Source organism: Cyprinus carpio, chromosome A3 (genome assembly GCF_018340385.1).
Source record: "Cyprinus carpio isolate SPL01 chromosome A3, ASM1834038v1, whole genome shotgun sequence".
Lineage (NCBI taxonomy): Eukaryota > Metazoa > Chordata > Actinopteri > Cypriniformes > Cyprinidae > Cyprinus > Cyprinus carpio.
The window spans coordinates 4736410-4756762 of NC_056574.1; the positions used below are offsets into that span (position 1 = coordinate 4736410).

Here is a 20353-nt window from a genome sequence, read left to right on the forward strand (position 1 = left end):
GGCTGGGAGAAGCGGTCTTGACTAATGCACAACATTTAAATGATCGCTTTCTTTTTTATTTATTAGCCTATATAATAATAATAATAATAATAATAATAATAATAATAATAATAATAATAATAACACTTGCATGTCATTGCTCTCTTGTTGATTTTGATTGCTTCCATTGTCATCATTTTTAAGTCGCTTTGGATAAAAGCGTCTACTAAATGTAAATTACAGTTAATTGAAAACATCTGTTTCCTTGATTCTTTGTAATGCTTTCTCTGTTGTTGTTATTGTTATGATCAGATGCAATGAAGTAGGTGAGAGGTCGAACTGTCTCCGCGACGCGTTTGATCGCGCTTGCTACATGACGCTTCCCAATTCTTGTACTCATCGCACAGCGCGGTAACGCCCCCCTCGCGCACGTGACCAGACTCCGCGCATTTGATTGGCTGGGGCGGACCCCTCCCCAGGGCGGAGAGTGCCGCAGAAGGAACCACACGTGCGGATTCATTCACACTCAGCAGTGATCATGTAGCCTGCAGTACACACTGTAACCTTGGTAAATAAGACTCATCAGTACTGACCTCTTTCGGTTTCATGAAAGACGAGAGACTGTGTCTCCTTATATTCTTATGCATTAACTCACCTTGAGTCATTTCTGATTTGTATATATTTAATCGTCCTATTTGATCTTATTTAAAACATTTAAATGTCTACTTCAATTGCTGGACTAGAAGAAATGGATTTGAAGTCTCTTTTAGCCGGAGGTCGAAATGTTTTGTGCTTGTTTGATGTGGACGGAACGCTGACACCCCCGAGAGAGGTAAGATGCGAGCCTGTTCATTTATATAAAATCATTTTTTTTAATCAACACGATAGTTATGAGATAATATTAAGTGTAACGGATGATGCATAACATTTAAAGGGCTATAAACCTTGCGTCCTCTCTGCTATTATGAGCACATTATATGTGTCTATATGCAGCTGGTCTGTATGTAGGTGAAGCATGTGTGTATTATTGGTGAACGAGTGTGTTTTTGTGTGTGTTTGTACAGTACGGTACACGCGTTCTGCACGTAGCCTATACATCAGACAAATGTTCCCATTCAACGCTCTTGGAATATTAGCTCATGGTTCGTTCTGTTACATGAGCAGTTACTGAAATCTGCCTCTTAACATGCCGTTCTGCTCATGAAGTGTTTATTTACGTTCAGATGAGCGGGTGTCAGTGTCCTCAGATGTTGCATCATCAGTGCTTTCCTCCGCTGTAGAAGCAGTTACTGTGTGAACGTTATAGTAATGAAAAATGAAAAGCAAATATAACCTTTACAGCTTATACAGAACGTTGTTTAGACACACAGGCAAATACAACGTTAATAACCCGTTAATAACACCAAGACGCGATAAGTGAGAACGTTTTAAAACCGTTTTAATTTCCAGAGAATAGCGTAAGCGACGGAACGGTGTCGTTGAAATCACTTTTACCGCTTTGATGATAACACTAGCCAATCAGAAAATCTTCTGCTTTAAAGAAGGGCGTGCTGAGATGATTTCCACACAACATGTGTGCACTAAGAGTAAACGGAACATCCTTTGGTATGGATGCCAATATTCATTTATTATTATCGTTCTTGTGAACGATCTTTATACTGTCAGGGTAGCCTTGTGTTTTGCTGTGAAAGCTTCCATCACTGAGCTTTTATTAAAACTAAACTCAGAAAACGACTTGTTTTGGAATGTGCCACTTTATGACGTAATAGTGTGGCTAAGCCACGCCTCCGCAGGAAGATCAACGCCTCTTTTTAATTTTATTTTATTTTATTTAACCACACTAACATAAGTGAATCTCAGAGAACATTATAAAATAATAATAATAATAATAATAATAATAATAATAATAATAGTAAGTGCAGTTCATGACCCCTTTAATTGTTCATCAGCCACACCTTCATGATGCTCTTAAACTCCCTCATTAAACATTTGGGAGTTTTCTTACACCGTTATTATAATATCTATTCATATTCCCCTCCTAGCACACTGTTATGATTCACAGAGAATATGACTTCATGTACAGTGATATCGTGAGTCTATGACAGTCTGCAGCTCTGACAGAAGAACAGAGAATGTTTCGTTACGCAACCATTCAGTAAACAACACTGACATTAATTTGACTGACATGCACTTGAATGTCTGCCAAAAACATAAAGGTTAAGTATAACATACAGGGCTGTAGACATGATGTTTTACAAGACTAGTAAATTTAGACTATTTAGTCTGCCTAAAGTGTGTTCCCTGATCAGAAATACTCTGAAACCTGTTGAACAGCTGCATGCCACTGTTTAATGGAGTCGTAAAACAGTTTTCAGGGCCCTGAGGTCACAGCAGAATCCCTTCAGGGATGTAACTCTGTGTGTGTGTGTGTGTGTGTGTGTGTGTCTGCAGAAGATCGACCCTGAGCTGGACGATTTTTTCCAGGCCTTGAGAAAGAAGGTGAAGATCGGCGTGGTGGGTGGATCAGATTATTCCAAAATCGCAGAACAGCTCGGAGAAGGAGATGAAGGTTAGAGAATCACACATTTCTTCATGATCCGCCCTGAAGACGATCACGAGTCTTCAGGATCAGTATCCAAACATGTGTTTAATGGGGTTTGGATATTGCGTGTGATGTGTAGTGTGGGGGGGATGTTTTTTGTGTGGATCACTGAGTCAACTCGGACATCAACACAACAGCTGATATCCCATAATTCCTTTGTGAAATTCATCTGTGACCAGAAAGTTGTGAAATCAATACCAGAAGACATTGCTGCTAGGGTTGACCATATTATTGCTCACAGGTTGCTTTTTTTAAAGCTCAGAAGGCTTAGTTCCAAGTTATGCTTCTCTAAACTAGGAGCTTTGTCTCAGATTAATGTGAATGATGAGAAAGGTTTGATTTCATATTGAGACTTCCGATGGCAAACGTCTGAGCGCAGTTTGAGACATTCTTGAGATTTCTTCTAAATCTTCAGAGGAGACGCCTGTGAGATTATCTTTTTTTTTCTTGGGAGGAACGTCTGAGAAGCATTTAGAGTAGAGTATTGAAGGATCTAAGGATCCTTTGTGTCTCTTCTTTAATGTCTCCATTTCAAGGTTTTTAATGTCACGGGATGATGTTGTTGCTTGTGATATAATAACACTTGTTGGATTTGTGCTGAAACATACGCAATTAAAATCATTCAATGAACTTTTTCTCCCGCTTCTGCTCTTCTCTGGCTTCTTGGCTAATACATTTTTGAAGGCCAGGATATTAGATTATTCTATTACCAGACAAAAGAGATATTTTCTGACAGGATCTGGCATCCGGGGCTGGATCTGATATTTCTGGCATGGAGGCATGATCTAACAGTATGGGGATGGAAACACAGAGGTCATGGGTTTGATTCCCAGGGAATGCACGATAAAATCTGTTCCTTAAATACAACGTAAGTCGCTTTGGATAAAAGCATCTGCCAAATGCATAAATGCACAATGTCAATGTAATTTCACTGCTGTCTAGAAGAAAAGTTGATATTTCTGATGTGTGGTTTAGTCTTGACTTTCTGTTTGACTTCTCCTAGATCTTATCAATTATCTAGATCAGTTCATAGTGTCATCAGTGATCGATGATTGTCATTGTCATTATAATTGTGCAGCTCTGATTAGATTAACCAAGAGATCAGGATTTAATCTGAAACGGTACACTCCAGAACCGAATCCAATCACATTCACACTCGGATTAGAGCAGAACCTGGATCAGATGTGAGTTAATGTGTCTTTGACATCAGTGATCAAACAGGACTCCTGTGGATCTCGAATTGAAGCTCTCTGAGTGTAAATGAGCTCGTTTAGATCAGTACGTGTGTTGTGTAACACAGGTAAAGGTCATCAGGATGATGAAAAGATATGATGAACAGAGTGCTTTGATTGCGTCTCATTCTGTTGTTTTGTTATGTTCTTTCTCGCTGCAGTCATTCACAAGTTTGACTATGTCTTCGCCGAAAATGGAACCGTGCAATACAAAGAGGGCCAACTCATCTCCAGACAGGTGCTTGATAATGTGAAAATATGTCTAAATATTTCAAATATCATAGACATCCAAATTGGAATTCCTTGTAGAACTTTAAGTGACACTCTTTAAAACGTCTCTCTTTAAAGTGTCTTATTTAATTTTTCAATCTGTTTCTCAGGCCATTCAGAATCATCTGGGCGAGGAGTTACTGCAGGACCTCATCAACTTCTGTCTCAGCTACATGGGGCTCATCAAACTACCCAAGAAACGGTAACACAGACCTGTAATGTCATTACAGTACAGCAAACCAAATCTAATCATTTAAACCAAATCTCTTTCTCTCAGAGGGACGTTCATTGAGTTTCGTAATGGCATGATCAACATCTCGCCCATCGGACGCAGCTGCACGCTCGAAGAGCGAATCGAGTTCTCTGAGATCGACAAGGTATCCTCAGTTCACAAGAACTGCGTTATTTTCCAGAATTAGCCAAAAGCTGAGGATTTGTTCACATGTATTGTGTGAACCGGTGTCCGTACAAAACGATTGTTTTGGTTTTAAACCCTAATGAACCTTAACGCACGTTTAAAATAATCCAAACTGTCTCGTCCCGCAGAGAGAGAAGATACGAGAGAAGTTTGTGGCAGCTCTGCAAGAGGAGTTTGCAGGAAAAGGTCTGCGGTTCACCAGAGGTGAGCAGGAAATGACATCACCAGCTCTCAGATGGTGTGAAGCAAATGAACCGCGCTGAAACAGAGCTGTTTGTGCCTGCTAGGCACATAAAACACACACACACACACACACACGCGCACGTTATCTGTGTTCAATGTGATAAGCGAATGCTAACGGATGCACTCGTGTGTGTGTGTTTACAGACCAATGACCTGTGAGAGAAAACGAGTGTTTACTCTGCCAGATATGGACACACACACACACACACACACACACACGGATGTGCATTAGCTTTGACGTCTGGAGGCAATTTCCAGCAGTTTTGCCTCTAAAGTTCAGCTCAGTTTCACACACACTGGCTTTGTCTTTTTCTTTTTCGGGGGGTGTGAGATGATCAAGCAGTCTGATTGGCTGTTCCTTCAGCAACCGTTGAGTCAGTGCTCGAATGTTGATGCAGTCGGTGGAGTGAACGTCTGTGTGTGACGATCGTTCAGTTTTAACGGCTGTTTTCTGTCCTGCTGAGTTTCTCAATCACTCTGAGGACAAACAGTCAAGCAGTTCACTTCTCTGAAGACAGACCGTCTCTCACTAAAAGGGTCATTACTGTGAGAATGAGCCTCGGGGCTCGTAAACACGTTAAACTCTCTGTAATAGCTTGCAGATTCACTGCTGCTTTAATGCCGCTGGGAGGGTTTATTTTGGAGGAACACACATAAAATGACAGATTGACCCTATGAAACCTACTGTATGTGATATTACGCTTCATTCTAAGCTCTTAAACTTCGCTGAAAACCCTGTTGCACACAATCTACCGCATGCCTTCTGTCGTCTGGTTGATAGGACAAACTCTTAGCAGGTTAAAACTCTTTTAGTATAACCGGACAAACATCCAACTTTACTTAATGATCCAGTTATCATTTTTTAGAGAAATAAGCGAGTCTTAAATATGATCCGTCAGGCTTTTGAGAAATGTTTATTTGTTCGTCTCTCAGTCGTCATTGTTTTGCATTGCTTTATATGTTTTGATAATAAAACTATGCATTTAAAACTCCTCTTACTAATACATTGTTGTGAGATATAGAGGGATGACTGATCACGTAATATAATTACGTTTATCTGTCATACTGTTACAAGGAACGTATTGAGTTACATTACAAGCATTTGAATTTCATACTATTTTTTTTTTTCGATTTAAATATTAGCGTCTGCATCAAATTGCATATTTTTCCTCAGTTTAGACCTCTGAATAAAACTGAGGTATTTTTCCCCACATATTTTCAGTGGCATAAACACATATGCAAACTTTTTTTTTTATAGATTTTTTTCTAAAGTTTTCTCTAAAAATAAAAGATTTTTAGGACTATTTTTTACAGGGTTAATGTTTTGTAAACAATGAAACGGAATCAGAGATGCAGCCGGTTGAACCAGTCAGAACCACTGTGTCCCTGCCATTCATGTAAACACGTTCAGGTTTGCTGGCGTCAGATCAGCTGGCACGTGTTAGGAAGGCAGGGTTTGGCATGAGGGCATCTAATTTAGTGGATAAAACTGGTAGAAGCTTGCAAACGGCTAAAAACATAACTGAACATTATCTGGAAAAACGCTTCAGGCGTTGTAGATAAACTGATGCTCAAGGTTACACCAATCTTAAATGAATCTTTTCCTAAATTGTCTCTTAATTGTGTGTTTTGTCATTGTCTGCAGGGGGTTTGATCAGTTTTGACATCTTCCCGGAGGGCTGGGACAAACGCCTCTGTCTGGACGTCCTGGAACAGGAAGGATTGGACACCATCTTCTTTTTCGGCAACGAAACTTCGTTGGTGCGTAATTGAATGGCCGTGTATCTGTATTGATGTGTGTTTATGATTATTTATTTTTAATATTTGTTCACGGATCAGGGTGGAAATGACTACGAGATCTTCGAGGACCCTCGTACCATCGGTTTCACCGTCTGCTCCCCTGAAGACACAGCGAGGCTCTGCAGGGAGATGTTCTTTAACGCTCCTCCCAATGAGTCGTGAAAGAGGTCCAGCTGCACATACTGTACACCTGACTCCTGCGCCCGCTGCTGGTCACTGTGGGCAAAGCCTGAGAGCCAGCAGACACGGAGATCAAACCAAACCACTGCTGATCTGCACACTGAAGCGACTGCATGGAAACATCACTGACAGGGCCTCATCGTTTTTTAATGTTCAAATATTAATTTCCACTCGTTTCATCGTAAAAAAAAAAAAAAACGTTTTACTGTGGCCACGTTCACACTGCAACTTTTCCGGAGTGACAACTGTTTAAAACACAGCGAATCCTCTGAACGATGAAAGAATACAGGACTGTTTGACATCTCAAAGCTGTAAACTAGCCGTTTTCACCAAAGTTTACCCCATGTGCTCCGTCACGTAATGTGCTTTTAGCATTTCTGTCTTACAGCAGTTGACAGATATTAATGTTTAGCTATAGCCTACATCTTACGTCATTGTTCAGCCGTTAAAACTGTCTTTGAACAGTAAAGCCCGCCTCCTTTGATTTAATTGGCCATCTCAATCATTTGCGTGTCTTTATAAGCAGACCACAAAAAAACAAACAAACAAAAAAAACACTTTTGTCATCCAAAAAATAAACAGAGCAATGGAGTGCAGCTGAGCAGCAGAATATCAGAGACAAATTTGGCATTATCTGATAATAATTAATCAGATGTGTTTGGTAATTGCAGTCCTGTTTTGTGAGACACTGAAGACACGCACCAGTTTCTGTGGTTTTCTAGCACCTCAGACGAGCCATCGTTGTCCAAAACAGTAATGAGTTTCAGATTCTACACAAATGCTGCTGTCACTGAGTGAATTATTCAGGAGTTCAGGTTCACACTACATGACTTTAAACCATGTTAGACCTTCATGCTGCTGTTTTTCATGGGCTGTAGCTCGTCGTGACACCTGAAACCACAGGATGTCGAGTTGGCTCCAGATATTTAGCATGCTAGACATTCATTCATCAGCGAGCCTCTTTGATGCATCATTGAATAGTTCACACATAAAGATTGCCGAGCGCTGATCACCCGCTAGTTTTCCCCGATCACAGCCCCAACTGTGAGTGAGCTCATTAACTTGCTGTAATCCCGTAGTGTGAACGTGGCTTTAATGAACCCAATCAGACATGCGGAGTGACATCGGAAGTGCAGTGTGAACGTAAGATCAATCGCAACGTGATGAAACGAGTGATCAGTTCTGTCTGTTCCATGTTAAGCTTCATTTTTGTTACAGTCTCGTGATCTTTTTTGAAATGTTTGTGAGTGTAGTTGAATGTGGTTCTGATCTCGGATTGACTCTGAGATATTTACAAGATGATGAAAAATCTGCGTTATGAATGAATGACGGACCGAAACGACAGAATCTGATCTAACGCTGAGTTAACTAGTAGTTGATCTAGGTTTGTCGCATCGCTCTCTTTTAGCGAGGTTAAGATTACGAATCAGGTTAGATGTGATATTATCATTCCGGAGAGAATCCAGCATCGCTGAGACACCATGTTGATCCCGCTGATTTCCGCGGCATTTATTAAGAGCTTTCTTACGTTGACCGTTTGTTAATCGGGCATCGAGTGTTTCTAATTCAGAATCCGTCGTGTGTTTGAGCGTATGCTGTGAATGTTAATGTATCGTTGCTTCATGTCTGATTGCATAAATGCACTTTAACTTGAATTGATTCATATCATAAAATTACACTAATGATGTAACCGGTGCTGGATTTAAGAAATGACGTTTAAACAAACTCATTTAGTGAGGATCTTTATCTTTTTATTTGTTACACATTAAAGTTTTAACACTCCCGAAGAAAGGAAAAACTGAAACAGTAATAGGATTTTCGTGGTTCAGAAATATAGCCTATCCATGTGAAATGCAAATGCTAATATGCCTGGTGATGAATTATGAACAAGTCTGTTTGTTTTAAATAAAACGTTTTCATATTGCAATGGAGTCTGATCTGTTTATGGATGTTTAAAACTTTTTTTTTTTTAATGTGGAGGTGTTGTGGTCAGTGCAATATGGCCATGCAAATATTAGCTTTAGCTCTTTCTGTATGATTAATATAATATAATGTGCTTAGCAAGATACAGACGTGTAAATCATAAATTAATTTTATTAGTCTGTCATAGTTCACATGGAAATGTTGTCGACCACAGTGATCTGAGCTCTAAAAAGTGCTAAAAATAAACATGACGTTTACAAACAAACACCAAACCCAAATGAGGCACCAGAGTAGAAATCACTAGAAGAACATGCTGAACAAATGACCCAACAGTTCTTCACGTCACTGGATCTCTGAGCTCATAACGAACGTCACATACATACATACATACATACATACAGGAAAAACAACACAAGCTCATTAAAGCTGCTACTGCTGTGTTTAAATGGTTTTGCTAGCCGGCTGTTATTCTTCAGCTGGTCTAGACAATGCTGCTCGTTTTTACCCTGAAAAGCTCTCGAGAAATAGTTCTGGAAGATGAAGTCAGTTTGGCAGTTTATATTTGGGGTTTTTCAAGTTTCAAGTGCAATATTAGTCCATGATGCTTCAGTTCCAGCATATATAGCACAGCTTAAAGGAACACTCCACTATTTTATTGAAAATAGGCTCATTTTCCAACTCCCCTAGAGTTGAGTTTTACCGTTTTCGAATCCATTCAGCCGATCTCTGGGTCTGGCGGTAGCACTTTTAGCTTAGCTTAGCATAGATCATTGAATCTGATTAGACCGTTAGCATCTCGCTCAAAAATGAGGAAATAGTTTCCATATTTTTCCTATTTAAAACTTGACTTCTGTAGTTACATCGTGTACTAAGACCAACGGAAAATGAATAGTTTGCTGCCGTACCAACTGTTTAACTCGAGGGGAGTTGGAAAATTTTGCCTATTTTCAAAATAGTGGAGTGTTCCTTTAATGGATGAAACCCTCCAAACCTGCCAAGATCATGTTTACATCGGATTCATATTTCACCCTGAAATCAAATAAAAAATATCTAGCATAATGAAAATTAAGGTTATTTTTAGGATCATTCAGATTTTTTTTGCATTGTGACTTTCATGAGAATAAATCATCTAACTGCTATAAGTAAAACAATGAATGCTGTACCACGTTTTTAGTCATTATTTTTATTCTCAGCAATGATTCTCATGATTTTTTAATTAAAATCAGTAAAATGCATGAATAAAATGCATCTAAATGCTTAAAGTCAGTACAAATATAACAATTTATGATGCTTTAAATGTGAAATTGTCCTGAAAATAGTCTTTATGCAGGACATAATTGCTTACTTTTTTTCCTTTTGATTTTGGGGTGAATATGATTGTGAATGTGGATATGATACGTTCTGGACAGGTTTTTTGGTGAGATTCACCCTATTACCATCTATTTAACATCAAAAATGAATGCATAAATAAAGAGCAATAAATATAAGAGCCAAAAGCAGCCACAAGTGTAGCATGTGCCACTGGATCGATGTGTTTGACTCTTTCACAGTCCAGTTTGAGGATGTTCAACCATCATCTCAGTCTCTCACACCTACAGAGGACTCATTTAACCAGAAACAAACTCTACGTAAACTTCTGTGATGCCACCCTCCTCCCCGCAGTGCAGTCCTGCTCCGGCCGGATCCTAGGAGCGGATGATCTGGCCCGACCAGGTCTCGTGTTTGGTTCCTGCTCTGAGGTGCGTGATGATCACCTCCATGGCCTGGACCTTCACGTTCTTGGGCGGGACTGGACAGACCTTGTACGTGACCTCGTCTCCCTCCACAGGAACGTACTCTCCCTCAATGCTACCAAAGAGACGGAGCAGGGATTTACACAGACATGTAACAGCAGGAAAACCTCTAAAACACTGAGAGATTTGATATGAAGCTACTGCACCATAATTCTTCATCAGCAAACAAACAAACATGACAGGTAGCTTTTTCAAATAAAACGTTAGGTATGAAAAAACTTGATAAATGTATAATTTGGTTTAATAATAATAAACAACAAAGACATAAATGTGCTATATAAAGGTTTTTTTTTTTCATCAGGTTCAATAAAAACAACTACTTTTTGTAGTCGTCTCTTTAAAAAATAAAAATAAATAAAAAAGCAAATGCTACCTTTATTTTAAAAATCTGTTTTTTAAAACCACAGGCAATAAAAAATCTCTGAGCACAATTAATAATAATAATAATAATAATAATAATAATATTTTTTTTAATAAATGTTTATTCTTTTTTTCTAGCTATTAATAGTATACATGATCAAATAATATTGTTTTTGTAATACATTATATAATTATATAGTTTTAAATATTGTATTATTTTATTATTATTGTTATCATTATTATTATACTTTATACAAGTATTATTGTTGTTGTTTCATTTTTAAAATGATGATTATTGTTGCAATTATAATTCATACTACTACTGCTACTACTGCTACTCAGATTCTAATATATGTAAAATATTATATTGTATTGATTTATCATTTTTATTATATTCATATTTTATTAAATTATTTTTATTATTTTTTAAATGTTTAATCTTAGTTCAGTAAAAAAGAAAACATTTCTGCACAGAAATTGCTGGTAAAATTTCACAATTAACACGTTGAATTTTTTCTTGCAATAATGTTTCACCTACAGTTTTGAAAATAATTTTTACAGGATTATTGTTATACTTTGTTGTTATCATTGTTAATTCTTCTTCTCTTGGCTTTGACCTGATTGTGACGACACTAAAAGCATCTGATGGCTTCAGTCCGAGCGGGTGAACTCTGACTCACTCGGAGATGTGTACGAAGATGTCCTCTCCGCCGTGAGCTGGTCTGATGAAGCCATGACCCTGCGACCGTGAGAAGTTTTTACACACGCCCTTAAAGACGGGACCTCCGTTTGCTCGGACAGTCCTGCAGACACACAGAGACGAGAATGTGACTTGAAAGAAACTGTAGTCTGCCCCGAACCAGATGTAAGTCAACAGTTACATTGTTTCTAGATCTGTGGGGATGATCACATACTGAGCAAAGGGTGAGCAATTAATTGTAGAATGGGAGCAAGTGTGGGACTCCGAGAAGCATGTCAGACAGTCAGGTGTCAGAACTTCATTAACATGCAGAGCACAGCGGTTACGACAGGAGCAACTCATTTACATTAACTGTATAAAGGGTTGAGGATGTGAACTCCGCTGAACTCAAGGTAGGCCTACCACATGTACTTTGTCACTGCTATGCTGCAATAAACATCTCCATCTTTCTTACAGTGTGTTGCCTTCAAAAGATCTAGTTCCTGTAAACCCAGCTAACAGGGAACATCCTTAGAACTCCGGCTAATGTTCCGGAAAAGTTCCGAACAAACTTATTCCAGTCACTTTAACAGAATGTCCATTCAGAATTGTCTGGCTTAAATAACGTTATCAAAATGTTAGCACAAAAACATCATTTATACACTGCTCAACTAATAATTTTTGAAACATTTTCCAAACATTACTACTTGTTTCAGATGGTTTCGAGTAGCCTACATCCCTGTGTCACATTCTCATGTTTGCAAAATGCTAAAGTTGAACACCACTTTAATTTTTATAACATCTTTAATTTTGCAGTAACAATGTAAAACAGTTTTTAAACCTTTAAAACTGGATGTTTCAGATTTTCTGAGAACATTCCGAAATAACATTTTCATAACTTAATGGGAACGTTTGCAAAAGGGTCTGGAACGGAATTGTTCGCTAGGAATCAACTAGAGGGCGTGGCGCGTGCAACACCAAGGCCGTGGGTTCGATCCCCAGCTAGGGAACACACTTACTTTTGAAAGCATCAAATGCATGACTGTAACTGTAAAGGTGTTGGACTTACGCTGAGTACGTGCGCGTTCGTTTGGTGGGCAGAGGGCTCGGTAACTGCCCGGGCTGCAGCGCGCCTCGCTCCCAAACGCGGCTACCTTCTCTTGGGAACGGGAAGGACAGCAACAGCGGCGCCGAGCGCGGAGAGCGCAGAGACGGGTCCGCCGCGGACGACAGCTCCGGTTCCGCCATAGTCACGGGCACGGGGTGCGATGCGAAGATCTGGGTCAGTCTGCTCTCTGAACTCAGATGCTTGCAGAAGACAACCTGCGAGAGAAACACTCATAAAACTCACATCAGATCCAACGCGTTGTTTCTCCCTGCTGCAGCTTTCCCTCTGACGCACGCGCAACCAGTGCGTATATTGACAAACGCTCCGCTGGCGCACTTTGTTCTGTTTTTCAGTGGCACAGACTGTTCTGAGAGGAGCGACGTGCAGTAAAACAGCTTCTGCGCTGTCATTTATCTGTGTGTGTGTGTTTGTGTCAAGACGGCACAAAAGCCTGCATTGTCTTCAAAGAGGGCTTAAAGAACACAGGGAGGCGTTCTGAGATCAGACTCAACTGTGTTTACTCCAAATTTATGTTTAACATTAGCCTGCATTGACAGGATGGCGTACTACCCCTGATAGCACACGTACATCACGGAGACGTCTATTTGACATCTGCAATACGCTTTTCTTTTTTTTTTTTTTTGAGTGTTAGCTCATCTGCAGTCCGTCTACAGGACGTTTCCTATCAGATGTCAAATATACGTTTAGATGTCTTTAAGATGTTTATGATTTAGAATGAATGTAAAACTGACATCTTAAAGGGAAGGTTCATCCAAAAATGAAAATGTGATGTTTATCTGCTTACCCCCAGGGCATCCAATATGTAAGTGACTTTGTTTCTTCAGTAGACCACAAATTATGATTTTTAGCTTCGGACGTTGCAGTCTCTCAGCTGTACAGTGCTTGGCAATGGTAACAGAGTCTATGAGAGAGAAAAAAAAAAACATGCACAGACAAATCCAAATTAAACCCTGCGGCTCATGACAATACATTAATGTGTAAAGACACAAAACAATCGGTCTGTGCAAGAAACTGAACAGTATTTGTATCAGTTTTTTTTTTTTACCTCTGATTCATGCAATGTCTAAACTCTTAGAACTCTTGTGAAGGCGATTCAGATGCTTTTAGTGTCGTCACAATCAGGTCTTACAGATGTGTGTGTGTGCTATCTGGGGTAGGCTATTACAGATGAGCAAACACTTAAAAAAATAGCCTACAGGACGTTTCCTATCAGATGTCAAATAGACGTTTAGAAGATGTCTTTGAGATGTTTATGATTTAGAATGAATGTAAAGCTGACATCTTTAAGATATCTATCAGATGTTTGGACACGGCAGATTCTCTCCAGATGAAGAGATCTTTAACAGACTTCTTGCAGACGTACCTGTGTTATCTGGGACTATAATCGGCTGTACTATTCTGTAGTATATGTGTATTGTGTGCACTGCAGTAAACTATGTGAGACTATGCAGTGCGCCTTATATTTCCAGCCAAAAATAAACTGAAATAAAATATTAGCCTTAGGCCTATTTATTTATTTTTATTATCTCTGTTTGGGTTTTATAAAGTTGGATTTAAAAAGCTAAGAAAATAGTGTCTATCTGAACAAGTTCAGATCAAACTGTACACATCAGGTGTCAGAAGTAGGCTATAGTTATCATTTCTAGGTTATAGTCTCTGTAGGGTCCGCGCGCAAGTGAATGTGTGACGTGAAATCTGGCCTCGTGACGTCAGAGCCGCAGCTGGATATGCAATGACGTCAGAATCACCGCTTATGGAAATACATTCCTCATATAAGGACAGCACAAGAAATATGATCGACATTCAGTGTCCTGCTTCTGGCCAAAAGCGAGCCGAATTCGCACTGACATCACCTGAACAAGAGACAGAAGCAGTGTGCGCGCGATGGTCTCCAGGACTGAACAGAACTCGGAAATGTCAGGTTTATGTTAATGAACGCTTGATGGACTGAACGACGCTTTCCCTCTCATCCGTTCAGCGTCACCCGCTTCCAGAACGTTCTGGACGGAGGGCAGTGCCTCAAAATCTCGTCAGCTGACTTACTAGACAGCATTTTTGGCGGCGTTATCATCATATTATGCGATTATTTTGAGAACCAGCACAATCAACGCGCTTGTAATAAGTGCTGTCTAGATAGTGCGCGCTAAAGTTTTGAAACACGGCCGGACATAAACAAAAGGTGGGCGACAGGATGGGATATCACGCCTAAAATAAACAAGCACTCAATTTAATCACTTTATGTCTGTTATTAGATCACATGCACTGTTATCTATAGTACACATATTACGGGAGTAAATACAGGCAAAAGACAGAAAGAAAAACGCCCAAATAAATGGACCCCATGCAGAAACGTACTGTCTGGAGTTGGCAGATGCTTCCGTCCCGTGGATCGCCGTTATGTGAGATGAAGCAGATCCGCTCTGAGGAGCTCGAGTGTTGAGGAGATCCCCGTGCACACGCTTTTACCGGGAGAACCGACGCGTTTGTTCACGCGTCATCACCGAATCCCGACGATGACGCATCGAAGCCGTTCTGTCTCGTGTCATATGAGATTCTGTAAACAGCTGTCAGCTAATACATGTCTAGTACTTTATATGAAATATAATAAAAATGCTTACATCATTGGCACTACGGATATCATACCACTGTGGAGACAGCTATTTTACAAATACCAATATTTCTGAAATTATGCATACAAAGTAAGTTTATATATATATATATATATATATATATATATATATATATATATATATACACACACACACACTTCTGTGCAAAAGTCTTAGGCCATTAGGCCACAGCTGTAGTGTGTCAGTTTGTTCTGTTTCTTCGTGTAATCCCAGACAGACATATAAAAACCTCATTGGATTATTACAATTAATTGCAAAAGCAATGTTTGTAAATGTAAACTGCTATATCCCCCTGACACACTACAGCAAAATATTGAAATAACTGTCTTAAAACCATTTTTTGTTGGTGAAAATACTAATGGCCTACTAATGCACAGTACTATATATATATATATATATATATATATATATATACACACACACACACACACACACACACACATAACTATTATTATAATATATTATTGCAAATTTGCAATGGACAGAAAAGTCAACAACCCAAAATACAGTAATTCTGAAAAAAAAAAAAAAAAAAATTAGCAGTCTTATAAATTAGAAGATTCTTATTTAAGAAAATTTAAATACAACATAAAATGTAAAGAAAAAAAAATTAAGACTCTATTCTGTATAATTTTCTATTTTTTTTTATTTATTCCATTATTATGCCAAAAATAAAAAATCCAAAAACCATAGATAAATGGTCACACAAAAATATTCCATTCAGAGTGAGAAAAAAAGATTATTTGCGAAACACATTTTTTTTCTATAAAGTAAATTCTGTAGGACACAGCAAGTCTTTAATCGGACTCAAAATATCACAATCCTCTAAAAAAACAGCAAAGTTACAATGCATTACCCCCATTTAAATCATAATAAATGGCTCTTTATTAAGCGTCCTCCATTGGTCGGCACCAGCTGCTCACAGAACTAAAGTTCATGGAGTCTTATGAGAAGTTTTAGCTGGTGTTTCTAACACAAAGATACTGTTAACCGTTCCACCAGGACAGAAGACCCAGACCTGGTTCACTTACAGACCCCTGCAGAAGAAAACAAGAGATGTTTGTGGTCTTACTGTCAGTGCATGTAACAGGTTATATACTCATAACAGCTGTGATGTTTGAGGTGTAATATTCTCACGATGAGTGTGTAGGGAGCCTCTTTCTGCTGCTCGCTGTCCTCCGCTCCTGCAGGAGGCGCTGTGTCTGCGCTCGGCGCCTCCTTCTCTGTGCTGGGGCCGGTGGGTGAGGTGTCGATGAAGACCTCGTCCACCACCCGGAAGCGGATCTCCTCGCCCTGGTCCATGAAGAGGTCGTGAGCGCCCTCGTCCGTCTCGTACTCCCACACCCACACCTGCTCCGCCTCGTCGCTATGACAGTCAAGGAACAGAGCATGCTGGGGAGATGATGCTACAAATACACTACTAAGAGTTTAATATCAGTGTGTTGGAAGAAGTGATCGTTCAGGATACAATTTAGCCGGCTGCTGGAGCGACTCCGGTGGGATGATGATGTCATCGAACAATCCGAGGCTCACTGTGGAAGCGACACACACACAAACTCATTATTCACCTCAATCATTTTCCAATGATCTCTTCATTTTTAGTTTCCACACGGGTTCCGTATTCTAAATAAGACATTATTCTGATGCTCGTGATCTGCTGGAGTATAAAGCCACGGCTCTGAATATACCACGAGAAAACTGTTGTTTTGGTATCACTGAGATACTATTACAGTTTTTATTAATATTTAGAATTATTTTTAGGTTATTTTATTTTTAAGTTAAGTTTTCGGTAATTCTGTTGTGGTTTTGTCATTTATAATATTTAAAAAAAAAATTAAAAAATATATCTATATAGTTAAAATATTTGTCCTTCCATTTTAGAACATCAAGTTAAACAAAATGAAAATGAGAAATGTTGCCTTGCCAAATAGCTGAAAATTTTGAAAAATATAAATAAATAAATAAATAAAATAATAATAATAATAATAATAATATATATATATATATATATATATAATATATATATATATAATATATATATATATATATATATATATATATATTATAAAATTAAATATAAATTATTTTAGTATTGAAATTAAATGAAAATGAGAAATGTCTTCTGTGTATAATTAAGTGTATAATTAATATTTATTTCCTATAACATTTAATATGTAGCTTATTTTTTTTAGTTGTTATACTTCTTGAAATGAAAATGAGAATTGTTGGCAACTAGCTGAATTGTTTTAATACATTTTACTTCAGTTAACATTTATTTTATTTCAAGTTATGACAATTTTTTTTTTTTTTTTTTTTTTTTTAAAGTTATGGTTTTAGTTTTAGTTAACAATAAAAGCCCCACCATTGAAGAACACAAGAAGATAACTCCTCTCTCACCATGAACACCTTCAGCACTGCAGCCTTTAATCTTCCCAACCAGGATCTCATCCAGGAACGGGTGGAAAACCACGTATCGAAAATGAACTGCAGGAGAGAGAGAGAGTGAGAGAGTGAGAGAGAGAGAGAGAGAGAGAGAGAGAGAGAGAGAGAGAGTGAGGTCTTGCTGGAGCGAATGCAGCGAGGAACAGAGACGTAAGAGCTCCGCACCTTTAGTATGAGACGCTCCGTCTCCAGGAAAGATGTAGGAGTCCTCCAGTTTAGTGACGTCATGCAGACAGACACACAAACCCACGTTATACACCACCTGCAGACGACGGAGGCGTTAGACAGCAGGCTGGACGGGTTTATAACACCTGAAGGTCTGTGAGAATGACTCTAAGCATCTTCTGCTCATCAAGGCTGCATTTATGTGATCCAGAAAAAAAACTGTAATCTTGCAAAATGTTATTACGAAATAAAACTAATGGTTTCTATTTTATTATCCTTTAAAATATAATTTATTTCTGTGATGTGCAGCTGTATTTTCAGCATCATTACTCCAGTCTTCAGTGTCACATGATCTTCAGAAATCATTCTAATATGATGATTTATTATTAGAATTATCAATGCTGCCAATAATATTTTTTTGGAAACTGACACTTTTTCAGGATTCTTTGATGAATAAAAAGTTAAAAAGAACAGCTTTTATTCAAAACAGAAATCTTTTCTAACAATATAAATCTTTGCTATCACTTCTTATCAATTTAACACATCCTTGCTGAATATAAGTCTTAATTTCTTTCAAAAAAAGAAAAGAAAGAATAAACATTTACTGACCCCAAACTTTTGAACGGTAGCGTACATTGTTAGAAAATATTTCTATTTTATATAAATGCTCTTCTTTTTAACCTTTTATTCATCAAAGAATTCTGAAAAAAGTATCACATCTTCCAAAAAAAAAACATGAAGCAGCACAACAGTTTCAACACTGATAATAAATCATCATATATAAATGATTTCTGAAGATCATGTGACACTGAAGACTGGAGTGATGATGCTGAAAATACAGCTGCGCATCACAGAAATAAATTACATTTTAATGTATATTAAAATAGAAAAAAGGTTATTTTACATCATAATAATATTTCACAATATTATTTTGTTTTTCTGTATTTTTGATCAAATAAATGCAGCCTTAATGAGCAGAAGAAACTCCTGTAAAAAACATTAAAAATCATTCTGATCCTAAACTTTTTAAGTGTGTGTGTGTGTGTGTGTGTGTGTGTGTGTGTGTGTGTGTGTGTGTGTGTGTGTGTGTGTGTGTATTTCCTGAAGTATTTGTTTTGAAGCATGACTCAATATAGACAGATAAGCGAAATCCAGGGTTGAGGGATCTTAGGCACGATGACACACACACACACACACACACACACACACACACACACACACAGAGAGGTCTCTGCTCACCTTGTTGGCGAGTTTCTTGTTGAGTTCTTCGGCGATGGCTTCGTTCAGCTGCCGATGGAAGCTCCAGGGCGGGATCCGGACCGTGTCCACCATCTCCACCAGCACAAACATACTCAACCAGGACCAGAACCAGACCCGAGCCGAGGGAACCGGACTAAACGACGCGCTGCGCGCTGCTGCACACCCGAGCTCTCAGAAAGACTGCGCGCGTCACATCTATCAGCTACTGATCTATGAATCTGTCACTCTTTCAGGCTCTGGGATGAGATGCTTCTTCGGGTTTCTCTCATATTACCTCTCCGTACCCCTGAAGCCTCAGCAGCCCGTGTTTGTGTGCACACAGATCTTACCCAGCTGCTCCGGTTCATACACTTACATTATTAATAATAACCCAAAATCTCTCATGACTCGAGCTCACCGAATGACAACAGCTACACGTGTGCCGAATCACGACAGCCGCTGGCGCTTTACGGTACTGACGTCACGTGACGTGGATACGTTTAAATTCTGTTTCAAGAATTAAAAGCTAAATTGCTTGTAGGACTATTTTGTGGAGTAGTACTCGTAAAAAATATATAATACGCTTTATTTCATGTCAAAATATTTCTACTTTTTTATAAGTTTTTTTGTCTTTTATGCTTGTAAATATTGCTGTTCGTGGCAAAAAAATATAAATAAATAAATAAACACATGCAAAAAAAATCATATCTACTACTATTAATGAACTAATATTAATTAATCTTACATTAAAATACAATATATATATTGTATTTTAATGTTCTCAGTTCAAGGAATAATGACTAAAATCTAATGTGTGTTTCTACATTTGAATTTAAAACTGTTTCTGAAAAACATGTTTATGACACCTGAGACACACCTAAAATGAAAAATATCATCTCCTGTGCCCTTAATTCGTATTTTTCTTGTGTTTTATTGAGGTGGTTTTAGTTCTAAGACTGACGGGGTATTTAAAAACTTAAATGAGTTCATAAGATGTAGGCTAATAAAGAGATTTCCATCATAATATTTAAGATTTTTAAGACAACGTGACTGCCATTTTATAAGCTTGTTTACACAGGCCTGATTTTCACTCTTCAGAGATGAATATACAGCAGAGAGGAGACACGATGCCATCTGACCGCAGTCCTCTGATGTTCCTCAAACATTCGCCTCAAAGAGGAGAACGATTCACCTGCTGGGAAAATGTGTAGGAACAGTTTCATCTGCCAGAAATAAACCAGAGACTGTGTAAATGTTGAGACAGTTCAG

At 38.5% G+C, this 20353-nt stretch overlaps 3 protein-coding genes across 4 annotated transcripts; 1 reads left to right on the forward strand and 2 right to left on the reverse strand.

The window, feature by feature from the left end:
• Positions 1–482: 482 nt before the first annotated feature.
• LOC109052546 (phosphomannomutase 1-like) lies at positions 483–8651 on the forward strand. The gene is made up of 8 exons (XM_019069973.2): positions 483–811; positions 2431–2548; positions 3975–4051; positions 4194–4285; positions 4361–4460; positions 4630–4705; positions 6390–6505; positions 6584–8651. Exons 1-8 carry the CDS (start codon positions 698–700, stop codon positions 6704–6706), a joined length of 816 nt encoding a protein of 271 aa, XP_018925518.2. The 5' UTR covers positions 483–697; the 3' UTR covers positions 6707–8651.
• A 149-nt stretch (positions 8652–8800) lies between these two features.
• Positions 8801–15091, reverse strand: LOC109052557 (cold shock domain-containing protein C2-like). 2 transcript variants are annotated; one of them, XM_042716683.1, is made up of 4 exons: positions 14964–15091; positions 12549–12802; positions 11481–11603; positions 8801–10495 (listed from the first exon to the last, which is right to left on the reverse strand). In XM_042716683.1, the coding sequence occupies exons 2-4, from the start codon at positions 12725–12727 to the stop codon at positions 10333–10335; spliced, it is 465 nt and encodes a 154-aa protein (XP_042572617.1). In that variant the 5' UTR covers positions 12728–12802; positions 14964–15091; the 3' UTR covers positions 8801–10332. The 2 variants fall into 2 exon arrangements, with proteins under 2 accessions (XP_042572617.1, XP_018925526.1); XM_019069981.2 differs by lacking the exon at positions 14964–15091 and adding an exon at positions 13393–13453.
• A 1117-nt stretch (positions 15092–16208) lies between these two features.
• LOC109046495 (DNA-directed RNA polymerase III subunit RPC8) lies at positions 16209–19562 on the reverse strand. Its single transcript, XM_042716694.1, has 6 exons — positions 19085–19562; positions 17846–17942; positions 17636–17722; positions 16707–16770; positions 16376–16604; positions 16209–16275 (listed from the first exon to the last, which is right to left on the reverse strand). The coding sequence occupies exons 1-6, from the start codon at positions 19193–19195 to the stop codon at positions 16225–16227; spliced, it is 639 nt and encodes a 212-aa protein (XP_042572628.1). The 5' UTR covers positions 19196–19562; the 3' UTR covers positions 16209–16224.
• Positions 19563–20353: the final 791 nt, after the last annotated feature.

Excerpts from the sequence above, each read along its gene's own strand:
- LOC109052546 (XM_019069973.2), top strand. The coding sequence starts at position 698 with ATGTCTACTTCAATTGCTGGACTAGAAGAAATGGATTTGAAGTCTCTT. Across the intron at positions 4,706-6,389 it reads AGGTCTGCGGTTCACCAGAG|GGGGTTTGATCAGTTTTGAC; the intron begins GTGAGCAGGAAA and ends CATTGTCTGCAG. Across the intron at positions 6,506-6,583 it reads TCGGCAACGAAACTTCGTTG|GGTGGAAATGACTACGAGAT; the intron begins GTGCGTAATTGA and ends TTCACGGATCAG.
- LOC109052557 (XM_042716683.1), bottom strand. The coding sequence starts at position 12,727 with ATGGCGGAACCGGAGCTGTCGTCCGCGGCGGACCCGTCTCTGCGCTCT. Across the intron at positions 11,604-12,548 it reads CGAACGCGCACGTACTCAGC|GACTGTCCGAGCAAACGGAG; the intron begins GTAAGTCCAACA and ends GTGTGTCTGCAG. Across the intron at positions 10,496-11,480 it reads ATCTTCGTACACATCTCCGA|CATTGAGGGAGAGTACGTTC; the intron begins GTGAGTCAGAGT and ends TCTCTTTGGTAG.
- LOC109046495 (XM_042716694.1), bottom strand. The coding sequence starts at position 19,195 with ATGTTTGTGCTGGTGGAGATGGTGGACACGGTCCGGATCCCGCCCTGG. Across the intron at positions 16,771-17,635 it reads CAGTGCTGAAGGTGTTCATG|TGAGCCTCGGATTGTTCGAT; the intron begins GTGAGAGAGGAG and ends TCGCTTCCACAG. Across the intron at positions 16,605-16,706 it reads CTCCAGCAGCCGGCTAAATT|CGACGAGGCGGAGCAGGTGT; the intron begins GTATCCTGAACG and ends TGACTGTCATAG.